This window comes from Somniosus microcephalus, chromosome 4 (genome assembly GCF_052327205.1).
Source record: "Somniosus microcephalus isolate GS21.2 chromosome 4, FLI_Smic_1.0, whole genome shotgun sequence".
NCBI lineage: Eukaryota > Metazoa > Chordata > Chondrichthyes > Squaliformes > Somniosidae > Somniosus > Somniosus microcephalus.
Window position 1 is genome coordinate 243025622 of NC_140990.1, and position 22736 is coordinate 243048357.

Here is a 22736-nt window from a genome sequence, read left to right on the forward strand (position 1 = left end):
AGAGAGAGAGCGACTGGGGGGAAGAGAGAGAGCGACTGGGGGAAGAGAGAGAGCGACTGGGGGGAAGAGAGAGAGCGACGGGGGGAAGAGAGAGCGACTGGGGGGAAGAGAGAGAGCGACTGGGGGGAAGAGAGAGAGCGACTGGGGGGAAGAGAGGGAGGGGAGGGGAGGGGAGGGAAGAGAGGGAGGGGAGGGGAGGGGATGGAAGAGAGGGAGGGGAGGGGGGAGGTGTAGGGGAGGGGGGAGGGGAGGGGGGAGGGAGGGGGGAGGGGAGGGGAGGTGAGGGATGGGAGGGAGGCGCGGGGGGAGGGGAGGAGGGGGGGAGGAGGGAGGAGGAGAGAGCAGGGGGGATGGGTGGGGGGAGGGAGGGGAGGAGGGGGGAGGAGGGAGGAGGAGAGAGCAGGGGGGGAGGGGAGGAGGGGGGAGAGGAGGGGGGGAGGGGAGGGGAAGGGGGAAGAGTCCACGAGCCCCCTGATCCCCGTCCCCCCAAACTCCCGAGCCCCCTGGTTGGCCCCCCCGAGACTCGCCCCCCACCCCCGAGGCTCGCCCCCCCCCACCAACCAAGCACCGAACTCCGGAGGCGCGATCTTCCGAGCACCGGCCTCCCGAGCTGGCTTCAAGATTGCGGCTGTGCGAGACGGCCGGCGGGCCCGGTTGCCAGGGTAACCCTTGACGCTCACCAAGCCCCGCCCCCCGGCCGAGCCAGAGAGAGAGACGCCGCGTCTCAGCTGCTCCTGCTACGCGCGCACCCTTTAGTAAGGTAGCGGTGCTGGGCTGAGGCCCGCCCCTCCAGCCTTCGAGTGGGGCCGGGAGGTGCCTAGCTCGGGCGTGGGTGCGGAGGAGAGGCCGAGGCTTCGAGGCCTACCTGGAAAAACGGGGAAAGGTAGGAAAATTAATGAGATTAGATAAGTTAATGACTTTCTAAATCATTTTTTTTTAAAACAATATGTGTTTTAAAAGCAACGTTTTTTTTAAAGACGCAGAAAGCGGGAAAAAGAAAGGAAAAGTTTGGAATCAAGATGGCGGCGACTCACCTCAGTTCAGAACGATAAGGCCCGCCCACACACGCACCGATTGGCCCGGCGGCACACGCCAGCAACCCGGCGTACGATTGGTCGAGCTCGAGGTCACTCTGTCGCTAATGAGCGGATAATGAGATGCTAATGAGCGGAATGTTAAGGTTTTTTGGATACCGCGGGCGCGATTTTAGCCCGGCTGAAACGTAAATACGCTTAAAACCGTTTTGGAAAGGTAAGCTTTCTTTCGACGTAACGCACGCGTAGGTATGCCCTGTAACTTTCGAGCGCATAGCCGCCCGGACGCACACCTGCAGACAGACAGACAGAAGGACAGACAGAAGGACAGACAGAACGACCGATTTATATATATAGACTAGCTGAAGTGCCCGGCGGTGCCGAGGCTTTTTCGAGGGCATGTTGTTGTTGGAAGAGAGAGAGAGAGCGACTGGGGGGACGAGAGAGAGCGACTGGGGGAAGAGAGAGAGCGACTGGGGGGAAGAGAGAGAGCGACTGGGGGAAGAGGGAGAGCGACTGGGGGGAAGAGAGAGAGCGACTGGGGGGAGGAGAGGGAGGGGAGGGGAGGGAAGAGAGGGAGGGGAGGGGAGGGAAGAGAGGGAGGGGGAGGGAGGGAAGAGAGGGAGGGAAGAGAGGGAGGGGAGGGGGGAGGGGAGGGGGGGAGGGAGGGGAGGGAGGGGATGGCAGGGGGGAGGAGGGGAGGGCGGGGAGGGAGGGGAGGGCAGGGGGGAGGGGAGGGGGAGGGTGGGGGGGAGGGGAGGGCGGGAGGGGAGGGAGGGGGAGGGGAGGGAGGGGCGGGGGGAGGGAGGGGGGAGGAGGGAGGAGGAGAGAGCGGGGGGAGAAGGGGGGAGGAGGGAGGAGGAGAGAGCAGGGGGAAGGGAGGGGGGGAGGAGGGGGGGAGGAGGGAGGAGGAGAGAGGAGGGGGGGAGAGGGGATGGGGGAGAGTCCCCGAGCCCCCTGATCCCCGTCCCCCCAAACTCCCGAGCCCCCTGGTTGGCCCCCCCGAGACTCGCCCCCTACCCCCGAGGCTCGCCCCCCCCACCAACCAAGCACCGAACTCCAGAGGCGCGATCTTCCGAGCACCGGCCTCCCGAGCTGGCTTCAAGATTGCGGCTGTGCGAGACGGCTGGCGGGCCCGGTTGCCAGGGTAACCCTTGACGCTCACCAAGCCCCGCCCCCCGGCCGAGCCAGAGAGAGAGACGCCGCGTCTCAGCTGCTCCTGCTGCGCGCGCACCCTTTAGTAAGGTAGCGGCGCTGGGCTGAGGCCCGCCCCTCCAGCCTTCGAGTGGGGCCGGGAGGTGCCTAGCTCGGGCGTGGGTGCGGAGGAGAGGCCGAGGCTTCGAGGCCTACATGGAAAAATGGGGAAAGGTAGGAAAATTAATGAGATTAGATAAGTTAATTACTTTCTAAATCATTTTTTTTTAAAACAATATGGGCTGGATTTTCAGTTGCTTGCGCCAGCAGTTAGCGCCTTAAGAGAAGTGAATTTCGGGCGCTATGCGTGTAGCGCCCGGGCGCAGCGCAGTTTGCGCCTCGCCCCAAATTAAGTTGGCTGTTAGCGCCGGCGCAAAGTTTAGCGCCCGCCCGGATGCGCGCGCAGAAAATGACGTCACATCCTCGTGCAACGCCCTTTGGCCGCCCCGATTCCAAACTTCAGTCGGACCGCCCCATTGTGCGGCTGGCGGCCGGAGCGTTTGAAAAAAGGAACGCAACACAACCAGCGCGGGCCCCGGGGGGCGCAAATTAAAGGGGACGTACCCTCCAGTATAAAGCCCAGCCATTTTGCAGCAAACACTCTTGTGCAACGCATTTCTGGACACACAACAAGGGGGATAGCTAACTGGTTTCAAGCAGCAACAGCTCAGGTATTTTTGGACTCAGGCCAGAGCGCTGCAAGTGGCCTTTTGGAAATTTGACTGTTTGCCAGGATTTGATGGGGGTTGCATGGGGTGCCAAAGCGGAGCTGCAGCGCCATGTCCGTAGGGCTCGCAGACGCATTGTGAGAGGGGCAGCCCTGGCTAGAGGCAGAGGGGGCTACAGGCATCGGCCACGTAGGCCTTACCCAGTCAGGCTATACCGCCAGCAGCGCTCCTACCTCAACATGAGTGACGCGCGATGTGTTAGAAGGCTCCGATTCTGAAAGGAGGTGGTTGCAGAGATCTGCCACCTGCTTCGCAGAGATCTGCGTCCAAAGCTCAGGTGCAGGACGTCTCTGTCGGTGGAAGGAAGGTGACGGTGGCATTGAACTTCAATGCCACCGGCTCCTTCCAATCCGCTGCTGGGGACATAGCAAACATTTCCCAGTACGGCGCGCATCGCTGCATCCGCCAGGTGACCGAAGCACTGTTCAGAAGGAGAAGCCAATTCATCTCCTTCCCCATGGCCCTGCAGAGCCAGCATCAGCGCGCCTTGGGATTTGCAAGACTCGGGGACTTCCCCTTGGTGCAGGGCGCCATTGACTGTACGCATGTGGCTTTGCGGGCCCCTCTGGAGCATGGCGAGCAGTACCGCAACAGGAAGGGCTACCATTCTCTGAATGTGCGGCTGTTGTGTGACCACAAGCAGCGCATCATGGCTGTCAATGCCAGCTTCCCAGGCAGCAGCCACGATGCGTTTATCCTGCGGCAGAGTACAGTGCATGACATGTTCGAGGCACAGCCTCCCCCAAGAGGATGGCTACTCGGGGACAAAGGCTATCCTTTGTGTACCTGGCTCATGACCCCGCTCCGCGCGCCCAGGACCGCTGCTGAAGAGGCCTACAACGAGAGCCATCAAACCACCCGCAACATCATCGAGCAAACTATTGGGGTCCTCAAGCAGCGGTTCCGCTGCCTTGATCACTCCGGAGGAGCTCTCCAGTATTCGCCGGACCAGGTCTCCCAATTTGTGGCAGTTTGCTGCATGCTACACAACCTGGCTATCCGCAGGACTCAGGCACTGCCACCTGACGTTGGAGCAGTACCTCAGGAGGAGGAGCAGGAGGAGCAGGAGGAGGAGGAGGAGGAGCAGGAGTACGTTCCCAGGAGGGAGCGACCAGGGCCAAGGGCCGCGCGACGCCACCTTATTACATGTTACTTCTAAGCCCCCTGTCAGCGAATGCCTTGTGGCCATGAGGGAAGATGAATGCAGCCGCTCCGCAAGCCCTCAGCCGGCGAAGCCACCAAACACTAACAAGAACAACCATGGAGACTCTATGAATAAAGATAATTATTTATTACACAAAAATGAAAACCCCTTCCCACATGAATCCCCAAAAACAATCAACGGGCCCCACAAAAAGCCCAACAAACGACTCACTCCCACAAACTGGGGAGGAGTAACTCCACATTTGTACAAACCTGGCCTCAACCTCGGCCTTAACACAAAAAATAAGCCCACGAACCAAACAACCATGGGCAAAAGAAAGATGGTCACCGCCATATAAAACGAAAGCTGGCCACACCCTCTACTGAGTGGCCCGCGAGGGCGAGACCTTGTCCAGCCTTTTGCCTCCCCTGCCCGGCCTGCTGCTCCTTCGCAAGCTCTGCCCAGTGGCTGCTGCGAGGCTGGGGGAAGGCGCCTGAGGCTCAGATGTCCTTCCGCCAGATGCCGCTGGGGGGCGGCCTACACGGCCTTTGGGCCTCGAGGGGCCGTCTGCTGAGTGGCGCACCTGAGCCTGGCCAACATCAGCTCCAGCCGCTTGCCCTTGATGCCCCAGTGGGGGAGTGGCGGCGACGGATGGCGCAATGTGGGCAAGCTGGCGTCTGGGATGCGCTGGCTGGTGCTGTGGCGCGCTGGCACTCGGCCGGGCCCGCACTGCAGGATCCGCAACAATCAGCCGAGGGGCGGCTCGCTGGGATGCTCCAGCGCGGCGGCTGCCCTGGCGATGCCTGCCTGAGACAGCGCGTGTGGCAGCAGTGAGTGCCCCTGTTGTCCTGGTGTGCGCCCGCATCACACCCGCCAGGGTCTTGACGGCATCAGTGAGCATGCGGCCACTCGCGGCAGTTGATGCCCCGAACTCGTGCACACTGGTCGCCAGCGACTCGATGGCCTCAGGCATGCGCCCCACCACGCTCATGAGCTCCGTGTGGCGCCGGTCCGAATCCTCGGCCATCTTGTCCAGCTTCCGCGCCTCCTCCGAGGTGAAGGTGTCCGGACTGGAGTCGCGACTCTCCCGCTGGGGAGCAGGGGACCGAACTAGGGGAACCTTGCCACGTTGGTGGCGGCGAGTGTCCCGATCAACTGCACTCCCCTCTGATCCTTCCCCCCTTTGTGGGGAAGGCCGCGGCCCACGCGCACAGCTCCTGGGTGGCTGGACGCCACTGGTCCCAGAAGCTGCATTCCCCTGCCACAGTTGGTCCAGGCACTCGTCCAGTGAGGACGTGTCAATCATTTCGTCCTCTCCTGCGGGACCTGAGTGTTCCCCTGATGGTCCGGCTTGCTCTTGCTCCTCCTCCTCCTCCTCCTCCTCCTCCTCCTGCTCGGAGGGGCTGTCACTGGCAGCTTCAGGGTCCTGGTCGTCACCAGCTGAAAGCAGGAATGCACAAGAGTAGCTTCAGAGTGAGGAGACAGCGTCAGCGAGGGAGTTAGGACTGGTGGCATTCAGCGCATTGGTGGGACAGTGGCAAAGGAGGTAGCTCGGATGCGCAAGTGCGACGCGAGAGGGCCAAAAGGCGAGGTCCTTACCATTGCCGGGCAGTGGAGGGTCGGCTACTCCGCACGCTGTGGGCACGATCAGCCGGGCTCCCATGAGCCCACACACGCGCTCCTCCAGGCGAGTGAGCTTCTGCAGCTTGGCGCGGCCTCCCCTGGTCCTGGCACGGGCCTGGCGATTATAGGCAACTTTAGCCTGCAAGAGAAAGGACGGGCTGTAAGTACGGAGTGTAGCCCTGATGTAGTGTGCACTGCCTCCCATGGTGGAATAGCTTGGCCAGAGTGTAGCCCTGATGTAGTGTGCACTGCCTCCCATGGTGGAATAGCTTGGCCAGAGTGTAGCCCTGATGTACTGTGCACTGCCTCCCATGGTGGAATAGCTTGGCCAGAGTGTAGCCCTGATGTAGTGTGCACTGCCTCCCATGGTGGAATAGCTTGGCCAGAGTGTAGCCCTGATGTAGTGTGCACTGCCTCCCATGGTGGAATAGCTTGGCCAGAGTGTAGCCCTGATATACTGTGCACTGCCTCCCATGGTGGAATAGCTTGGCCAGAGTGTAGCCCTGATGTACTGTGCACTGCCTCCCACGGTGGAATAGCTTGGCCAGAGTGTAGAGTGCAGAATGGGCAATTGATGCTCATGACTGTCCCAAAGCTGCTGGCTGAGGGCTGGCCATTAGGACTTTCAGCTCCCTTTGCCCATCATGTCAGGTGTACATGCAAGAATGAGGAGGAGACTGGAAAGGGTACTCACCCTGACAATCCTGGTCAGGTCGTTGTATTTTTTCCGACATTGTTTGTGGGTCCTGGGGGCATCGCCGGTGAACGTCACCCTGTTGGCGATCTGCTTCCAGGCTCTGGTGTATTCTTGGTGGTTCGGATTCCTCCCAGTCTCTGGGAACAAGATCCTGCGCCTCTTCTCCAGAGCTGTCACCATTATTTCCAGATCACCCTCTGAGAAGCGCAGGGCACGCTCACGGGCCTTCTCTGGCGTTGCCATGACTCCCTGGGGCTGAGCAGCAGTGTTGAGGCCTATTTGCAAAGCTGCAGTGTGCAGGGCGTGGCAGCAGACCAAATCGTCCCTTCCCCCTTTAAGAGCTGGTCGGCGCCACGGGGTCTGCTGTCAATCAAAAAATGACCGCACCCGCGCTGCGCCCCGCCTCGGCGCTATCCCTCTGCACCGCCGGCTTAGCGCCTAAAGATAGTAGTGGAACGCCCCTTTTAGCGCTCCACCAACCTCTTAGGGCGAAGCCACTGAATTTCCGGCAAGGGGGCGCAACTTTGGGGCGGGCGCTAACTTCGGGCGGGCGCTAACGTTAGCGCCCCAAAACTGGCTATACTGAAATTCTAGGCCTATGTGTTTTAAAAGCAACGTTTTTTTTAAAGACGCAGAAAGCGGGAAAAAGAAAGGAAAAGTTTGGAATCAAGATGGCGGCGACTCACCTCGGTTCAGAACGATAAGGCCCGCCCACACACGCACCGATTGGCCCGGCGGCACACGCCAGCAACCCGGCGTACGATTGGTCGAGCTCGAGGTCACTCTGTCGCTAATGAGCGGCTAATGAGATGCTAATGAGCGGAATGTTAAGGTTTTTCGGCTACCGCGGGCACGATTTGAGCCCGGCCGAAACGTAAATACGCTTAAAACTGTTTTGGAAAGGTAAGCTTTCTTTCGACGTAACGCACGCGTAGGTACGCCCTGTAACTTTCGAGCGCATAGCCGCCCAGACGCACACCTGCAGACAGATAGACAGAAGGACAGACAGAAGGACAGACAGAAGGACATAACGACCGATTTATATATATAGATATATATATAGACTAGCTGGAGTGCCCGGCGGTGCCGAGGGTTTTTTGAGGGCATGCTGTTGTTGGAAGAGAGAGAGAGAGAGACTGGGGGGAGAAGAGAGAGACTGGGGGGAGAAGAGAGAGACGGGGGGGAAGAGAGAGAGAGAGACTGCCGGATTTAGTTTGGGATTAGGCTGGAGAGAGAGGGGGAAAGGAACGCCTCAGGCCTGGCCTGATCGACCCCTGCGAAGGAAGGAAGGAAGGAAGGAGGCGAGCTCTCCCTCCCTGTCCCACCCCCTCACTCTTTCCCTCGCTCCCCTCTCCCTCCCTGCCCCTCTCCTCTCCCTCCCTCCCCCTCTCCTCTCCCTCCCTCCCCCTCTCCTCTCCCTCCCTCCCCCTCTCCTCACCCTCCCTCCTCCTCTCCTCACCCTCCCTCCTCCTCTCCATCTCCTCTCCCTCCCTCCCCCTCTCCTCTTCCTCCCTCTACCTCCCCCTCTCCTCCCCCTCCCCCTCTCCTCTCCCTCCCCCTCTCCTCTCCCTCCCCCTCTCCTTTCCCTCCCTCTCTCCTCTCCCTCCCTCCCCCCTCTCCCTCCCTCCCCCTCCTCTCCCTCCCCCTCCTCTCCCTCCCCCCTCCCTCCCTGCCCCTCTCCTCACTCTCCCTCCCCCACTCCTCTCCCCCCTCCTCCTCTCCCTCCCTCCCCCTCGCCTCTCCCTCCCTCCCCCTCTCCTCACCCTCCCTCTCCCTCTCCTCTCCCTCCCTCCCCCTCTCCTCTCCGCCTCTCCTCTCACTCCCCCTCTCCTCTCCCTCCCCCTCTCCCTCCCCCTCTCCTCTCCCTCCCTCTCTCCCTCTCTCCTCTCCCTCCCTCCCCCTCCCCTCTCCCTCCCTCCCCTTCCTCTCCCTCCCTCCCCCCTCTCCCCTCCCTCCCCCCTCTCCTTTCCCTCCCTCCCCCCTCTCCTCTCCCTCCCCCCTCTCCTCTCCCTCCCCCCCTCTCCTCTCCCTCCTTGCCCCCCTCCCCTCTCCTCTCCCTCCCTCCCTCCCCCCTCCCCCCTCTCCTCTCCCTCCCTCCCCCTCCTCCTCTCCCTCCCTCACCCCCTCTCCTCTCCCTCCCTCCACCTCTGCGGATCAGCGCCTCAGGGCCAGCCGGTGCGCAGCCTAGCACGTGAGGCCCGGCCGGACTCACCTTAGCTCTCTCCCTCCCTCCCCCTCTCCTCTCCCTCCCTCTCTCCTCTCCCTCCCTCCCCCCCTCTCCTCTCCCTCCCTCCCCCCCTCTCCTCTCCCTCCCTCCCCCCCTCTCCTCTCCCTGCCTCCCCCTCCGCGGATCAGCACCTCAGGGCCAGCCGGTGCGCGCCCTAGCGCGTGAAGCCCGGCCAGACTCACCTTAGCTCAGGTTGCGCTCCGGGCCGACGTTGACGCACGCGCTGACTCCCGCTCCGCCAGCCTTTACTAAGATGGCGGCTATGGCTACGCACGGCTCAGTCCCACGCTGCCAGCCTTTACCAAGATGGCGGCGATCGCGGGGCGGGACGGGTGGTGCCTAGCTCAGGTGTGGCTGGCAAGGAGAGGCCAAGGCTTCGATGCCTGCAGGTGGGGTAACCCTCCAAGGTTGCGGCGCCCGGCGGAGGTAGCAAGTCAAGAGGAAAAAAAGAGGGTGAAAGGTAGGAAAATTAATCAGCTTAGAAAAAATATTTACAAATTAATTTACTTTTTTTTAAAACAATTTCCCCTCCACACACACAGAAAGTGGGAAAAATAAACACACAGAAAGTGGGAAAAATAAATCGTTAGGAATCAAGATGGCGGCCACTCACCTCAGCTCAGAAGGATTAGGCCCACCCACACATGCAATGAAACGCCCCCCGTGACGCACCGATTGGTCAACCATCAGGTTAATCCCCTGTACGATTGGTCAACCATCACGTCACTCAACGCTAATGAGCGGAATTTGCCGTTTTTTGAACCTTTTTGTATACTGTCTGAACAATTTTTGTCTGACCAAAAAGTAAATATGCCTATTAGACTCCCCTAATGATAAGCTTTCTTTTGATATAACATGTGTGTAGGTACGCTCTATAACTTTTGATTGTATAGCCGGACAGACAGACAGACAAACAGACAGAAAGACAAACAGACAGACAGAAAGACAGACGGACCAACCGTTTTATATATATAGATAGATGACATGTGCAGCCATCCCCAGTTCCCCGTATTATACAGTAGCAGCACTACAGGTACTGAGAAGCCCCAGTGTTTACAGAATAAAGATTGAAGAAAATAACACAGAGGAGCTAGAAAACTTCAAGAATCTATTTGGTGAATGTCAAATTGCTTTGTAAAATAAGTTGAAGTGGAGAATTAAAAAAAATATGGAAAACTTTATTAGAGTTCAGCCTGCCATATACTCTAGCTACATTTAATAATATATTTTTGCTAAGTATAGGTCTGGCAAAAAAAAGAGAAGCTCCCCCAGTGAAAACAAAAGGTCAATGGAGAATGACTTCTGTTGACAAATCATAGAACAGTCATACTACACTGCTGTAAGCTAGCAATGCAAATTCAATTCAATTGTAAGTTACCCTGTTATTTTAATTGATAATTTCTTCCTTACGTACTGGATATGGAACTCAAACTAATGCCAAAATGCCCATGATGCTTGGAAGTGTGTTTATGTTACTATAGGTCACTGGCAGTACAAGTATAGATGTACCAGGTAGAATAGCCACAGTAACCTTCCGTTAATATAAAATATATATCCACATATTAAAGATTGATACTGCAGTGGTTGTAATGGCTATACAAGGTCAGGTGTGAATGCTACAGAGAACTAATGAGTACTTGTGTGGAATGTCCAGAGTGTTATAAATGACCTAAGACATCAAAGGCATGCACAACAAATGGTAGCAGTTATCCTTACCACTAAATGAACTTACGTGTCAACAGCATACACAGAGCATGATATATGGTACCCTCATTTGTCCTACACAATTAAACGTATAAAAGATACAGCATGCTGGAGCTCCTTGGGGACTTTTAACCTAGTCTTGCTGAGGCTAGCGTAAACAGTCAGGATGACATACTTATGACCTCCTGAAGGAGTCCTTGGTATGTGAGTACTTGTACCAATATCTATTATATACTGCATGTCAGGGATTGTGTTTTATTATCTCATTGACTTGATTTAATAAAGAATATTAACCAGGCATTTCATTGTTTCTTAGTTCTCAAACTTGTATTAGAGGTAAAGGATGTATGCCAATATCCTATGATACCTCCACATAAGGTAATAGGAATATATGACAATATCCTATATATACCCAGCAGTTGACTTTATCTCTCAGTGCAACAGTTTATAAATAAATCCTCTGGCTGTTGCATTTGTAGAATAATTTCCCAATGAACATATGACAAGACTACTGTGATAGTTTGAAATAATTTCCACTGATCTTTCAAAGCCTCAGAACTTGAGATTTAAACTGTACAGTAAAATCTTTAGAAATAATTGGATAGAATACATATTTTGTTCCATTTAAGTCTACTCAGTTTCAGAATCTATAAGCAATTGGGCTAAAAATTCAGTTGCATAGCGCCCGCTGTTTGGGCACTACGGGTGTCATTTTGAGTTGAAAATGGCGTCTGAGCAGCGTGCACACTCTTCTGGTGTGGGTTACGCCAGACAGCATTTTGGTGAGGGCGTTAGTATCAGCGTTGGGAGCATGCAGCGGAAGTATGCAGAGTCCACAGATCGTGACGTCAATCAGCATGTAACGCTGATTTGATGCCAGCGCTGCCATTTTCGAACACGCTGGAGCCAACACCCTTTCTTAACCTCCCACAGCTGAACATGTGTTCAGCAGCAGAAAGGACCTTCCCCCACCAGCACTACTTAAAGGGATTATCACCTACTTACAGGCTAGTTGCTGATTGATTTCTACTAGCTGTTGCTGAGTTTGTAGAAGTGTTTGGTGCTTTATAGACTTCTTTAAAGTTGCCTAAAGTCTACAAGGCATGGTGTGGCATATGCTCAAGGACTTGGGTATTGACTTGCAAGGGGTCTGCTCAGACCAGTAGCTCCCAGACATGGGAGGAGGAGGGGGAAGAAGAGCTCACAGCAGGAGGTCATATCCACCGAGGGTCTTCAGGGAGCAATTCTCCTACCTCAACCTCAGCGAGGAACAGTGTATGCGATGTCTCCATTTTACTAAGGAGGTGCTCACTGAGGTAGACCTGCAGCCTCAGTCCAGGGCGAGGACGGCATTGTCAGTGGCTGTAAAGGTGAATTCTTTTCTTCTCATGAATGAAGTCTTACCAATTGACATCTGTAGAATTCAAGTACACATCGAAATACTTGCTGGCCATCCTGCAGCATACCATCTTCGTTAGTTTTGGGTGCTTGATCAAGACAAGTTATGCATTTAACTCTGATGAGCATAGGTGCTAATTTTTAGGTGTAATGGTGGTAGTTTCAAGTTCTTTTGTTGATGTATTTCATAAGTGTAAGAGCTGATGTATTCTTTGATTACTAGTTTTGTGGACATCTTGGATTCATTTATTTCTCTGTTCTTTATCTCACATGTCACTTGTTCAATAAAAACAGATGAACCAGTTTTGACATAAAAATCTTTTTTTGTCTGGTTCACACATCATTGTGGTACACAATAAATTGAATGTCATGGTTTTGACAAACTATAGCCCAAGGCCCAAGTCAGTGTCAACAACTAAAGGGTCAATTCAGAAACATAATTCAGGCCTTCTGTTAAAATGTTAATACATAGCCAATAACACATAGCCAATAATACATAGCCAGTACCACATAGCCAATAACACATAACCAATAACACATAACCAATAACACATAACCAATAATATATAGCCAATACCACATAGCCAATACCACATAGCCAATACCACATAGCCAATAATGAAACACCATAGATCAATAAAGAGATAAGGGTAAAACTGAAACTAAAGAAAAAGGCATACACTAAGTACATAGACAATAAAAGGAGAGGATGGCAAAAGGGACTATGAAGAGGTCAGGAGAGAAGTCAAAAAAACAATTAGGAAAACAAAGAGGAATTACGAAATTAAATTATCAAGGATTATAAAAAGAAATAGTATTCTACAGACACAAATAAAAAAATAAAAATCAGGATAGGGATAGAGCCACTAATGGATTCACAAGATAAACTCACAGGTAATGACAATGAAATGGTAGAAATATTGAATAGTTACTTTACCTCAGTAATTACCAGGGAGACTAACAAAGGTGGGCATAACATTATGGGCTGGATTTTAATGTGCAGGAGCGTGTAGGTTTGGGTGCGGGTGGGGGGTTAAAACCGACAAAATTGACAGCGTGTCAGGAAGCTGGCTCCAACCCACCGACTGCGTTAGGCTGTGAGCGAACAACCCCCTCGGGAGAGGTGGGTTGCCACTTAACATATGTTATCACTCAATGAGAGAGATATTGACATTGATTTTTCAGTTTAACTTTGGGTCCACGGGTTTTCTGGAACTCACCAGTGAAAGCAAGATGAGTACACAATGGCAATTGAGGGGGCTGAAGCAATCTCAGGGAAATATGCCAAAAAGCACTCAGTACTCACAACTGCTTTCTTACCTGCTTGTGGGAAAGGGTTTGCTCACAGTAATTCTGCTGCGAAGTTAGTTTAAGCCCCTCTCCCCTGTCTCCTCCACCCTCACCTCCAATAACAAGTGCGAGGAGCTCGTGGACTTCTTTGTCTCTAAGATTGAGACCATCCGATTAGCTGCCTCTGCCACTTCCCTTCCTTCCCCTAGCCCACCGGGACAAACTTCCTCTAAGGTTCCCCCCTGCCCTAGCCCTGAACTAGCATCTTTCTCCAGTTTCTCTCTGATCTTGCCTCATGCCTTCTCCGTGCTCATCTTGTCCATGAGACACACTTCCTGCTCCATCGACTCTATTCCCACAAAACAGTTGACCACCCAACTTCCTTTACTAGCTCCCATGTTAGCTGATATTGTTAACAGTTCTCTCTCCTCAGGTAATGTCCCCCTCTCCTTCAAATCTGCTGTCATCACCGCTCTCCTCAAAAATCCAACCCTTGACCACTCCATCCTTGCAAACTACCACCTCATCTCCAACCTCCCTTTCCTCTCCAAAGTCCTTGAACATGTTGCCGTCTCCCAAATCCGTGCCCATCTTTCCCGGAGCTCCATGTTTGAATCCCTCTAATCAGGTTTCCGCCCCGGCCACAGTACCGAAACGGCTCTTATCAAAGTCACAAATGACATCCTATGTGACTGTGACAAAGGTAAACTATCCCTCCTCATCCTTCTCGACCTGTCTGCAGCCTTTGACATGGTTGACCACTCCATCCCCCTCCAACGCCTCTCCACCATCGTCTAGCTGGGTGTGACTGCACTCGCCTGGTTCCATTCTTATCCATCTAATTGTAGCCAGAGAATCATCTGCAATGGCTTCTCTTCCCGCTCCCGCATCGTTGCCACTGGTGACCCCCAAGGATCTATCCTTGGCCCCCCTGCTATTTCTCATCTACATGCTGCCCCTTGGCAACATCATCCAAAAATACAGCATCAGTTTCCACGTGTACGCTGATGACACCCAGCTCTACCTCACCACCACTTCTCTCAACCCCTCCAAGGTCTCTAAATTATCAAACTCCTTGTCCAACATCCAGTTCTGGATGAGCAGAAATTTCCTCCAACTAAATATTGGGAAGACTGAACCATTGTCTTCGGTTCCCGCCACAAACTCCGTTCCCTAGCCACCGCCTCCATCCCTCTCCCGAGCATCTGTCTGAGGCTGAACCACACTGTTCGCAACCTTGGTGTCATATTTGACTCTGAAATGAGCTTCCGACCACATATCCGCAGCATAACTAAGACCGCCTATTTCCACCTCCGTATCAGCATCCATCTCCACCGCTGGCTCAGCTCATCTGCTGCTGAAACCTTCATCCATGCCTTTGTTACCTCTATTCCAACGTACTCCTGGCTGGCTTGCCAAGTTCTACCCTACGTAAACTTGAGCGCATCCAAAACTAAGCTGCCCATGTCCTAACTCGCACCATGTCCCGTTCACCCATCACCCCTGTGCTCAATGACCTACATTGGCTCCCGGTTGAGCAACGCCTTGATTTTAAAATTCACACCCTTGTTTTCAAATCCCTCCATGGCCTTGCCCCTCCCTATCTCTGTAATCTCCTCTAGCCCCACAACTCACGCCCCCAACACCCCGAGATATCTGTGTTCCTCTAATTCTAGCCTCTTGAGCATCCCTGATTTTAATCTAATAGCAAAATACTGCAGATGCTGGAAACCTGAAATAACAACAGAAAATGCTGGAAATACTCAGCAGGCCAGGCAGCATCCGTGGAGAGAGAAACAGGGTTAACGTTTCAGGTCTGGGACCCTTCATCAGAACTGGAAAAAGCTGGAAATGTAGATTTTAATCACTCAACCATTGGCGGCCGTGCCTTCAGCTGCCTAGCCCCTGTGCTTTGGAATTCCCTCCATAAACCTCTTGACCTCTCTTTCCTCCTTTTAAACGCTCCTTAAAACCTACCTCTTTGATCAAGCTTTTGGCTATTTGCCCTAATTTCTCCTTATGTAGCTAGGTGTCAAATTGTGTTTTATAATTACTCCTGTGAAGTGCCTTGGGACGTTTTACTACGTTAAAGGTGCTATATAAATGCAAGTTGTTGACACACTTTGGAGGTGTCAGCTACACCTGGAGGTTTGGAGGTCTGATATGCACTTTTTATTTATTCATTCATGGGATGTGGGTGTCGCTGGCAAGGTCAGCATTTATTGCCCATCCCTAATTGCCCTTGAGAAGGTGGTGCTCAGCCGTCTTATACAACTGAGTGGCTTGCTAGGCCAGTTCAGAGGGCAGTTAAGAGTCAACCACAGTTCTGTGGGTCTGGAATCACATATAGGCCAGACTGGGTAATGGCCTGCAACAGCATGCCCCTCATGTTTGAGGCGGACTCTTCCAATTGCTCTTTTTTTTATTCATTTATGGGATTTGGGTGTCGCTGGCAAGGCCAGCATTTATTGCCCACCCCTAATTGCTCTTGCGAAGGTGGTGGTGAGCCGCCTTCTTGAACCACTGCAGTCCATGTGGTAAAGGTACTCCCACAGTGTTGCACTCATCCAGGCAAGTATAGAGTATTCCATCACACTCCTTACTTGTGCCTTATAGATGGTAAAAAGGCTTTGGGGAGTCAAGAGGTGAGACACTCACCACAGAATACCTAGCCTCTGACCTGCTCTTGTTGCCACAGTATTTATGTGGCTTGTCCAGTTAAGTTTCTGGTCAATGGTGACCCCCAGGATGTTGATGGTGGGGGTTCGGCAATGGTAATGCCGTTGAATGTCAAGGGGCTGTGGTTAGATGCTCGCTTGTTGGAGATAGTCATTGCCTGGAACTTCTGTGGCGCAAATGTTACCTGCCACTTATTAGCCCAAGCCTGAACATCGTTCAGGTCTTGTTGCACGCGGGCATGGACTGCTTCATTATCTGAGGAGTTGTGAATGGCACTGAACACTGTGCAGTCATCAGCGAACATCCCCATTCCTGACCTTATGTTGGAGGGAAGGTCATTGATGAAGCAGCTGAAGATGGTTGGGCCTAGGACACTGCCCTGAGGAACACCTGCAGCGATGTCCTTCAATCACCACAATCATCTTCCTTTGTGCTAGGTATGACTCCAGCCAGTGGAGAGCTCCCCCCCACCCCCCACCCCCAATTCCCATTGATTTCAGTTTTACTAGGGTCCTTCATGCCACACTTGGTCAAATGCTGCCTTGATGTTAAGGACAGTCACTCTCACTGCACCTCTGGAATTCAGTTCCTTTGTCCATGTTTGGACTAAGGCTGTACCGAGGTCGGGAGCCGAGTGGTCTTGGCAGATCCCAAACTGGGCATCTGTATGCAGGTTATTGGTGAGTAAGTGCCGCTTGATAGCACTGTTGATGACACCTTCCATCACTTTGCTGATGATTGAGAGTAGATTGATGGAGCGGTAATTGGCCGGGTTGGATTTGTCCTGCTTTTTGTGGACAGGACATACCTGAGCAGTTTTCCACATTGTCGGATAGATGCCAGTGTTGTAGCTGTACTGGAACAGCTTGGCTAGAGGTGCAGCTAGCTCTGGAGCACAAGTCTTCAGCACGATCGCCGAGATGTTGTCAGGGCCCATAGCCTTTGCTGTATCCAGTGCACTCAGCTGTTTCTTTGAAGGGAAAATTACAAGTCCTAGCTCTTTTGGGCTATCCCAGATCAGGCGTATTCCCCAGACGTTCACCCTCAACTTAAGTTAGAGATAGCCGTATTCCATAAGATGCTTAAATGGGTCTAAAAGTTCAGGCTATCTCTCCCTAAAGGAAAGGAACGACTGAAGATGTTACCGTCCTCCAGATAGTACTTTTAATAAGTTGAACTAGCCTGTAATCTTCCGGATATCATGAGGGCCCGGAATACTCCCCCAGAATTCTGCAACTCCTTACAAAAGAGTGTACAGAATTTGGGTTCGCGAGTTTATACAGAATTACTCTTTGAGACAATTCTAAAAATATATAGTTTTATTTAAGAGCTGACATTCAGTTAACATCTGTTGAATCAGTCGCAACATTAACAATTCAAAATACAGATAGCTTACATTTCTTATTTCTCAGAGATCCTTATTTTCAAATCTTTACTTCGTTACATTTCTACATTTCTTAGTTATTTCTAAATCCAGAACATCCACCAAAATCAATTACTTTGACTTCCCAAGACTCATAGTTAAAGACTTACAGAGATGCCTCTGAAGAGTTGAGAAACACTTTGCCCGTTCAGCGAGTTCTGCCTTTCTATTGAAACAGTCTATGTTTTATACTCTTTTGGCAGTGGTTTCTTCTTTGATGTTCTCTGCTGATGTCAGCTAATTGTCTTTATTGATACCTCTTTCGAATGCTTTCTATCTTACTGTTAATTCAACTATTGCATGCATTATCTCTACCTTTAGGTGTTCCAAAAATCATCATAAAAACAATATGACAGCTATCTTTATTTGATGTCATTCTTACAAAATGCTTTCATTCAATTCTTAATATTGGTTTTACTGGTTTTTAGCAGACATTGGGACTCCATGCTGCTCCAAGTTCAATACAAACACAATGTAATTGCTTGGTGTCATCTATTGAAGTCGTATCTTCAAAGTGTTCTTGTTGGTATCAAATTTACTATATGTATATAAATTAAAGACACTTTGACCAGAGTGTTTCATGCATTTCTAGCTATCTCAATTGGTTGCATATTTAATCGTGTTTCCTGTCTTCCAAGTTTAACATAAAAACTATTTGACCAGCAGGTGTTTCTTTACTTGATATCATCTTTTCAAAGGCACATGCCTCTTTTAATGTTTGTGTTTCTGTTCAACGTGATAGCTTTTAACACCTTAAACTAGGCATTCTCATTGTGTTGGTTGCAAACCGTAGACCTTTCAGAAGCACCAATGGTTTGCTTCAATCTTTCATTGTTTTAATATTTTTAACTAATTGCCATTTCAAAGCTTGCTTACAACTTTGTTATCAACTGATCTTTATCTCAGAAGCCTGTATTTCTGTTTACAGCCTGTGTCTCTGAGGCTTTCCAGACTTTTAAACCCAGTATATCATGTATTAATAATATCAGTATTCTGTTCATATTATGGTGTATCTGTCTGAAATATGGTGTATTCCCTCACATCTTGATATCACGTGGAGTGAATCGATTTGGCTGAAGACTGGCTTCTGTGATGGCGGAGACCGATATGGATCATCCACTCGGCAGTTCTGGCTGAAGATGCTTCAGCCTTGTCTTTTGCACTCACGTGCTGGGCTCCACCATCATTGAGGATAGGGATATTCATGGAGCCTCCTCCTCCCGTTAGTTGTTTAATGGTCCAGCACCATTCACGACTGGATGTGGCAGGATTGCAGAGTTTTGATCTGATCCGTTGATTGTGGGATCGCTTAGCCCTGTCTATAGCATGCTGCTTCCACTTTTTACCATACATGTAGTCCTGTGTTGCAGCTTCCCCAGGTTGGCACCTCGTTTTTAGGTATGCCTGCTGCTGCTCCTGGCATGCTCTTCTACACTCCTTATTGAACCAGGGTTGGTCCCTGGCTTGATGGTAATGGTAGAGTGAGGGATATGCCAGGCCATGAGGTTACAGATTGTGGTGGAATACAATTCTGCTGCTGCTGATGGCCCACAGCACCTCATGGATGCCCAGTTTTGAGCTGCTAGATCTGTTCTGAATCTATCCCATTTAGCATGGTGGTAGTGCCACACACGATGGAGGGTGTCCTCAGTGTGAAGACGGGTCTTCTTCTCCACAATGACTGTGGTGTGGTCACTGCTACCAATACTGTCATGGACAGATGCATCTGCGACAGGTACATTGGCAGGGATGAGGTCAAGTAGGTTTTTCCCTCATGTTGGTTCTCTCACCACATGTCGCAGGCCCAGACTGGCAGCTATATCCTTCAGGACTCAGCCAGTAGTTGAGCTACCGAGCCACTCTTGGTGATGGACATTGAAGTCCCCCACTTGAGTACATTCTGTGCCCTTGCTACTTCCTAGTGGTGTTCAACATGGAGGAGTACTGATTCATCAGCAGGAGGTTTCCTTGCCCATGCTTGACCTGAAGCCATGAGACTCCATGGGGTTCAGAGTCAATGCTGAGGACTCCCAGGGCCACTCCTTCCCTCCTTCCTGACTGTATCGCCACCACTGGTGGGTCTGTCCTGCCGGTGGGACAGGACATACCCAGGGATGGTGATGGAGGAGTTTGGGACATTGGCTGAAAGATATGATTCTGTCAGGCTGTTGCTTGGGACAACTCTCCCAGATGTTGGTGAGGTGGACACAGGGTTGACTGGGCTTGGTGTGCTGTTGCCATGTCCGTAGCCGGTGCCGCGGTCAATCTGGTTTCATTTTTATTATTTTGTTTCGTAGCAGTTTGTTACAACTGAGTGGCTTGCTAGGCTATTTCAGAGGACAGTTAAGAGTCAACCTGTGGGTCTGAAGTCACATATAGGCCAGACCAGGTAAGGATGGAAGATTTCCTTTCCTAAGGGACATTAGTGAACCAGATGGGTTTTTACAACAATCTGATAGTTACCATTACTGATAGTTTTTTATTCCAGATTGATTTAATTAACTGAATTTAAATTCCCCAGCTGCCATGGTGGGATTTGAACTCACGTCTCTGGATCATTAGTCCAAGCCTTTGGATTACTAGCCCAGTGACATTACCACTATGCTACCATTCCCTCTGCTCTGCAATCATGGACAGCATGCTTGAAACACCTGTCAGCAATGTTCCCTGTAAGAGTACAGGGATCCCGCACAGCCGACTTTTCAGTGTAAAAACCACGCATGCACGATATTTTGAATGGCCTGTGCAGCGCCAAACAAAATTACAGGGAACACTGCCTGTCAGTACATCTCACAATCTCTGCTGCTGCTCAATGATTATCCTCTTCATCGACGGGCCCCGGGATAGAGCATCTGCGTCCAGCTGAGCAGAGCTTGGAGAGGCCTGCGCCCTCCGACACGGACTCTCCAATACTGTCCCTGACTCCACCGTCTGCTTTTGCTCACTTGTGAAGTGTGAGTCACCAGCTGAAAACCCAACTATCTAACTGGTCCCACTGAAGTGCGAGCAAGTCCTGTGATGGTGCACTCTCAGAGGGATTGAGTTCCTCTGAGGGGTCAGTAGGGGCGGCGACCTCGACCAACTCCAGCTGGATGCATGAAGGCCCTGTGGGAGATAAAACACATGAATGAGTACTGTCAAGGTAAGAACTTTTGAAGTTATCATCATGAAATTGATCATATTTCACTCGCTGTTGACATCAAGTCAACATGACTGAGCGTTGTAGGCCTTGTGGGTCTGATATGTAATTCTGTCACCAGGTCGCTGGGGCGCCCCCATTTCCAAAGGCCAGGCACATCGAGACTCTGCCGATATCCAGCGCCTCCTTCTCTGCAGCTGTTAATTGCGAGATGTTTAGAGGGCCCCCTCCCGTTCTCTGCCTCTCCCTGATGTTCTCTGCTCTCTTCTCCTGCAAGGAGGAAAAGAAGAGATCTATGAGTGAGCGTAATGGCATGTGTTCACCTGATGGATGGAGAGCATTTGTTGAGGGTGACTGAGGGAGAGGCATGACATTGCATAAGGATAATGGTGAGCATCAGTGGTGGATGGATAGATGGGAATGTGAGGAAGTGCATAGACAGAGAGGGATCGGTGCACCTGCAAGGTAAGTGGGTGTGAGGAGTGATGTGCTGCAGTAGGCTTACGAAGGCAGGGTGAGGGGGTTGGGGTGATACCTACATCAGGATATAGGTAAATGTGCTACTGCTCTCACTTTTTCTGGCCTGGTTAGGTAAATAAACTGCTTCCTGCATTGGATGCAGGAGTGTGGCACTAAACACCTGCTGCTGACTTCTTCTGCTACCTCCAACCACACCTTCTTGGTATCCCTAGCAGGCTTCTTCCTCCCATTGGTAGGAAGAGCATCTCCCTCCGGGTCCTCACAGCCCCCAGCAGCACATCCAAGGCAGCGTCAGTGAAGCGGCGCGCAGAGTTTGACCGTCTCGCTTCCATTTCTGACCTTCCTCCTCTCTTCTTCCCAACTACAACTGCTTCAACTTGCATGTTTGGAGTGTCCCTTTATACTTTAACTACTGGAGTTGAAATCGCGTCATGCGGCTCGTACTCACGTCTGCTGACGCTGATTGGACAGGAAACCCGGAAATAAAATGCTAATGAAGTGGCTGCGTTAAAATGCCACTGACAGACACACTTAACACATTTCTGGATTTCCCATGTGTTATCACCACCCACCACCCCTCCCCACCCCACCCATCGCCCCTCCCCCACCCCCACCCCACCCCCACCCCGACCGCCCCACTCCACCCCCACCCCATTCCACCCCCAACCCCAGCCCACTCCACCCCCAGCCACACCCCCAGCCCCTCCCCACCCCCAGTCCCACCCCCAGCACGTCTGCATATTAAAATCCAGCCTTATCTTTTTTGATCTCTTCTAAAAATATTTAAGATAGAAAGGAGGGAGTTACGTAGGATTACATAGGATATACAGCACAGAAACAGGCCATTCGGCCCAACCAGTCCATGGCGGCGTTTATGCTCCGCTTAAGCCTCGTCCCACCTTTTCTCATCTAACTCTATCAGCATAACCCTCTATTCCTTCTCCTGCATATACTTATCTAGCTTCCCCTTAAATGCATCTTTACTATTCGCTTCAACCACTCCCTGTGGTAGCAAGTTCCACATTCTCACCAATCTCTCAGTAAAGAAGTTTCTTCTGAATTCCCTATTTGATTTCTTGGTGACTATCATATTGATGGCCTCTAGGTTTGCTCTTCCTCACAAGTAGAAACACTCTCTCTGTGTCAACTCTATCAAAACCTTTCATAATTTTAAAGACCTTTATTAGGTCACCCACTTAGCCTTCTATTTTCAAGAGAAAAGAGACCCAGCCTGTTCATCCTTTCCTGATAGCTATAACCTCGCATTTCTGGTATCATCCTTGTAAATCGTTTTTGCACCCTCTCCAGTGCCTCTATATCCTTTTTATAGTATGGCGACCAGAACTGTACACAGTACTCCAAGTGTGGTCTAACCAAGGTTCGATTCATGTTTAGCATAACTTCACTACTTTTCAATTCTGTCCCTCCAGAAATGAACCCTAGTGCTTGGTTTGCTTTTTTTATTATTAACCTGCATCACTACTTTTAGTGATTTGTGTATTTGTACTCCAAAATCCCTTTGCTCTTTTACCCCATTTAGATTCTAATTTCCAAGTAATATGCGACCTCCTTATTCAAAGTCAAAGAGGATAAAACCCCTAGTCCAGATGGATTACATCCGCGCATTTTAAAAGAATCTAGGGAAGAGATAGCAGAGACACTATTACATAGAAACATAGAAGATAGGAGCAGGAGTAGGCCATTTGGCCCCTCGAGCCTGTTCCGCCATTTAATGAGATCATGGCTGATCATCCAAATTCAGTACCCTGTCCCTGCTTTCTCCTCATATCCCTTGATTCCCTTTAGCCTTAAGAAGTATATATAACTCCTTCTTGAATATATTTAATGAATTGGCCTCAACTGCCTTGTGTGGTAGAGAATTCCACAGGTTCACCACTGTCTGGGTGAAGAAATTCCTCCTCATCTCAGTCCTAAATGGCCTACCCCTTATCCTTAGACTGTGACCCCTGGTTTTG

At 51.4% G+C, this 22736-nt stretch overlaps 2 protein-coding genes across 2 annotated transcripts in view; one reads left to right on the forward strand and one right to left on the reverse strand.

Moving 5' to 3' along the window:
- pde11a (phosphodiesterase 11a) overlaps positions 1-22736 on the forward strand; it is a 544209-nt gene that overhangs the window by 343111 nt on the left and 178362 nt on the right. The window lies entirely within an intron of this gene.
- LOC147120313 (uncharacterized) lies at positions 4240-6922 on the reverse strand. The gene is made up of 3 exons (XM_085983847.1): positions 6418-6922; positions 5700-5862; positions 4240-5540 (listed from the first exon to the last, which is right to left on the reverse strand). The coding sequence occupies exons 1-3, from the start codon at positions 6661-6663 to the stop codon at positions 4480-4482; spliced, it is 1470 nt and encodes a 489-aa protein (XP_085839973.1). The 5' UTR covers positions 6664-6922; the 3' UTR covers positions 4240-4479.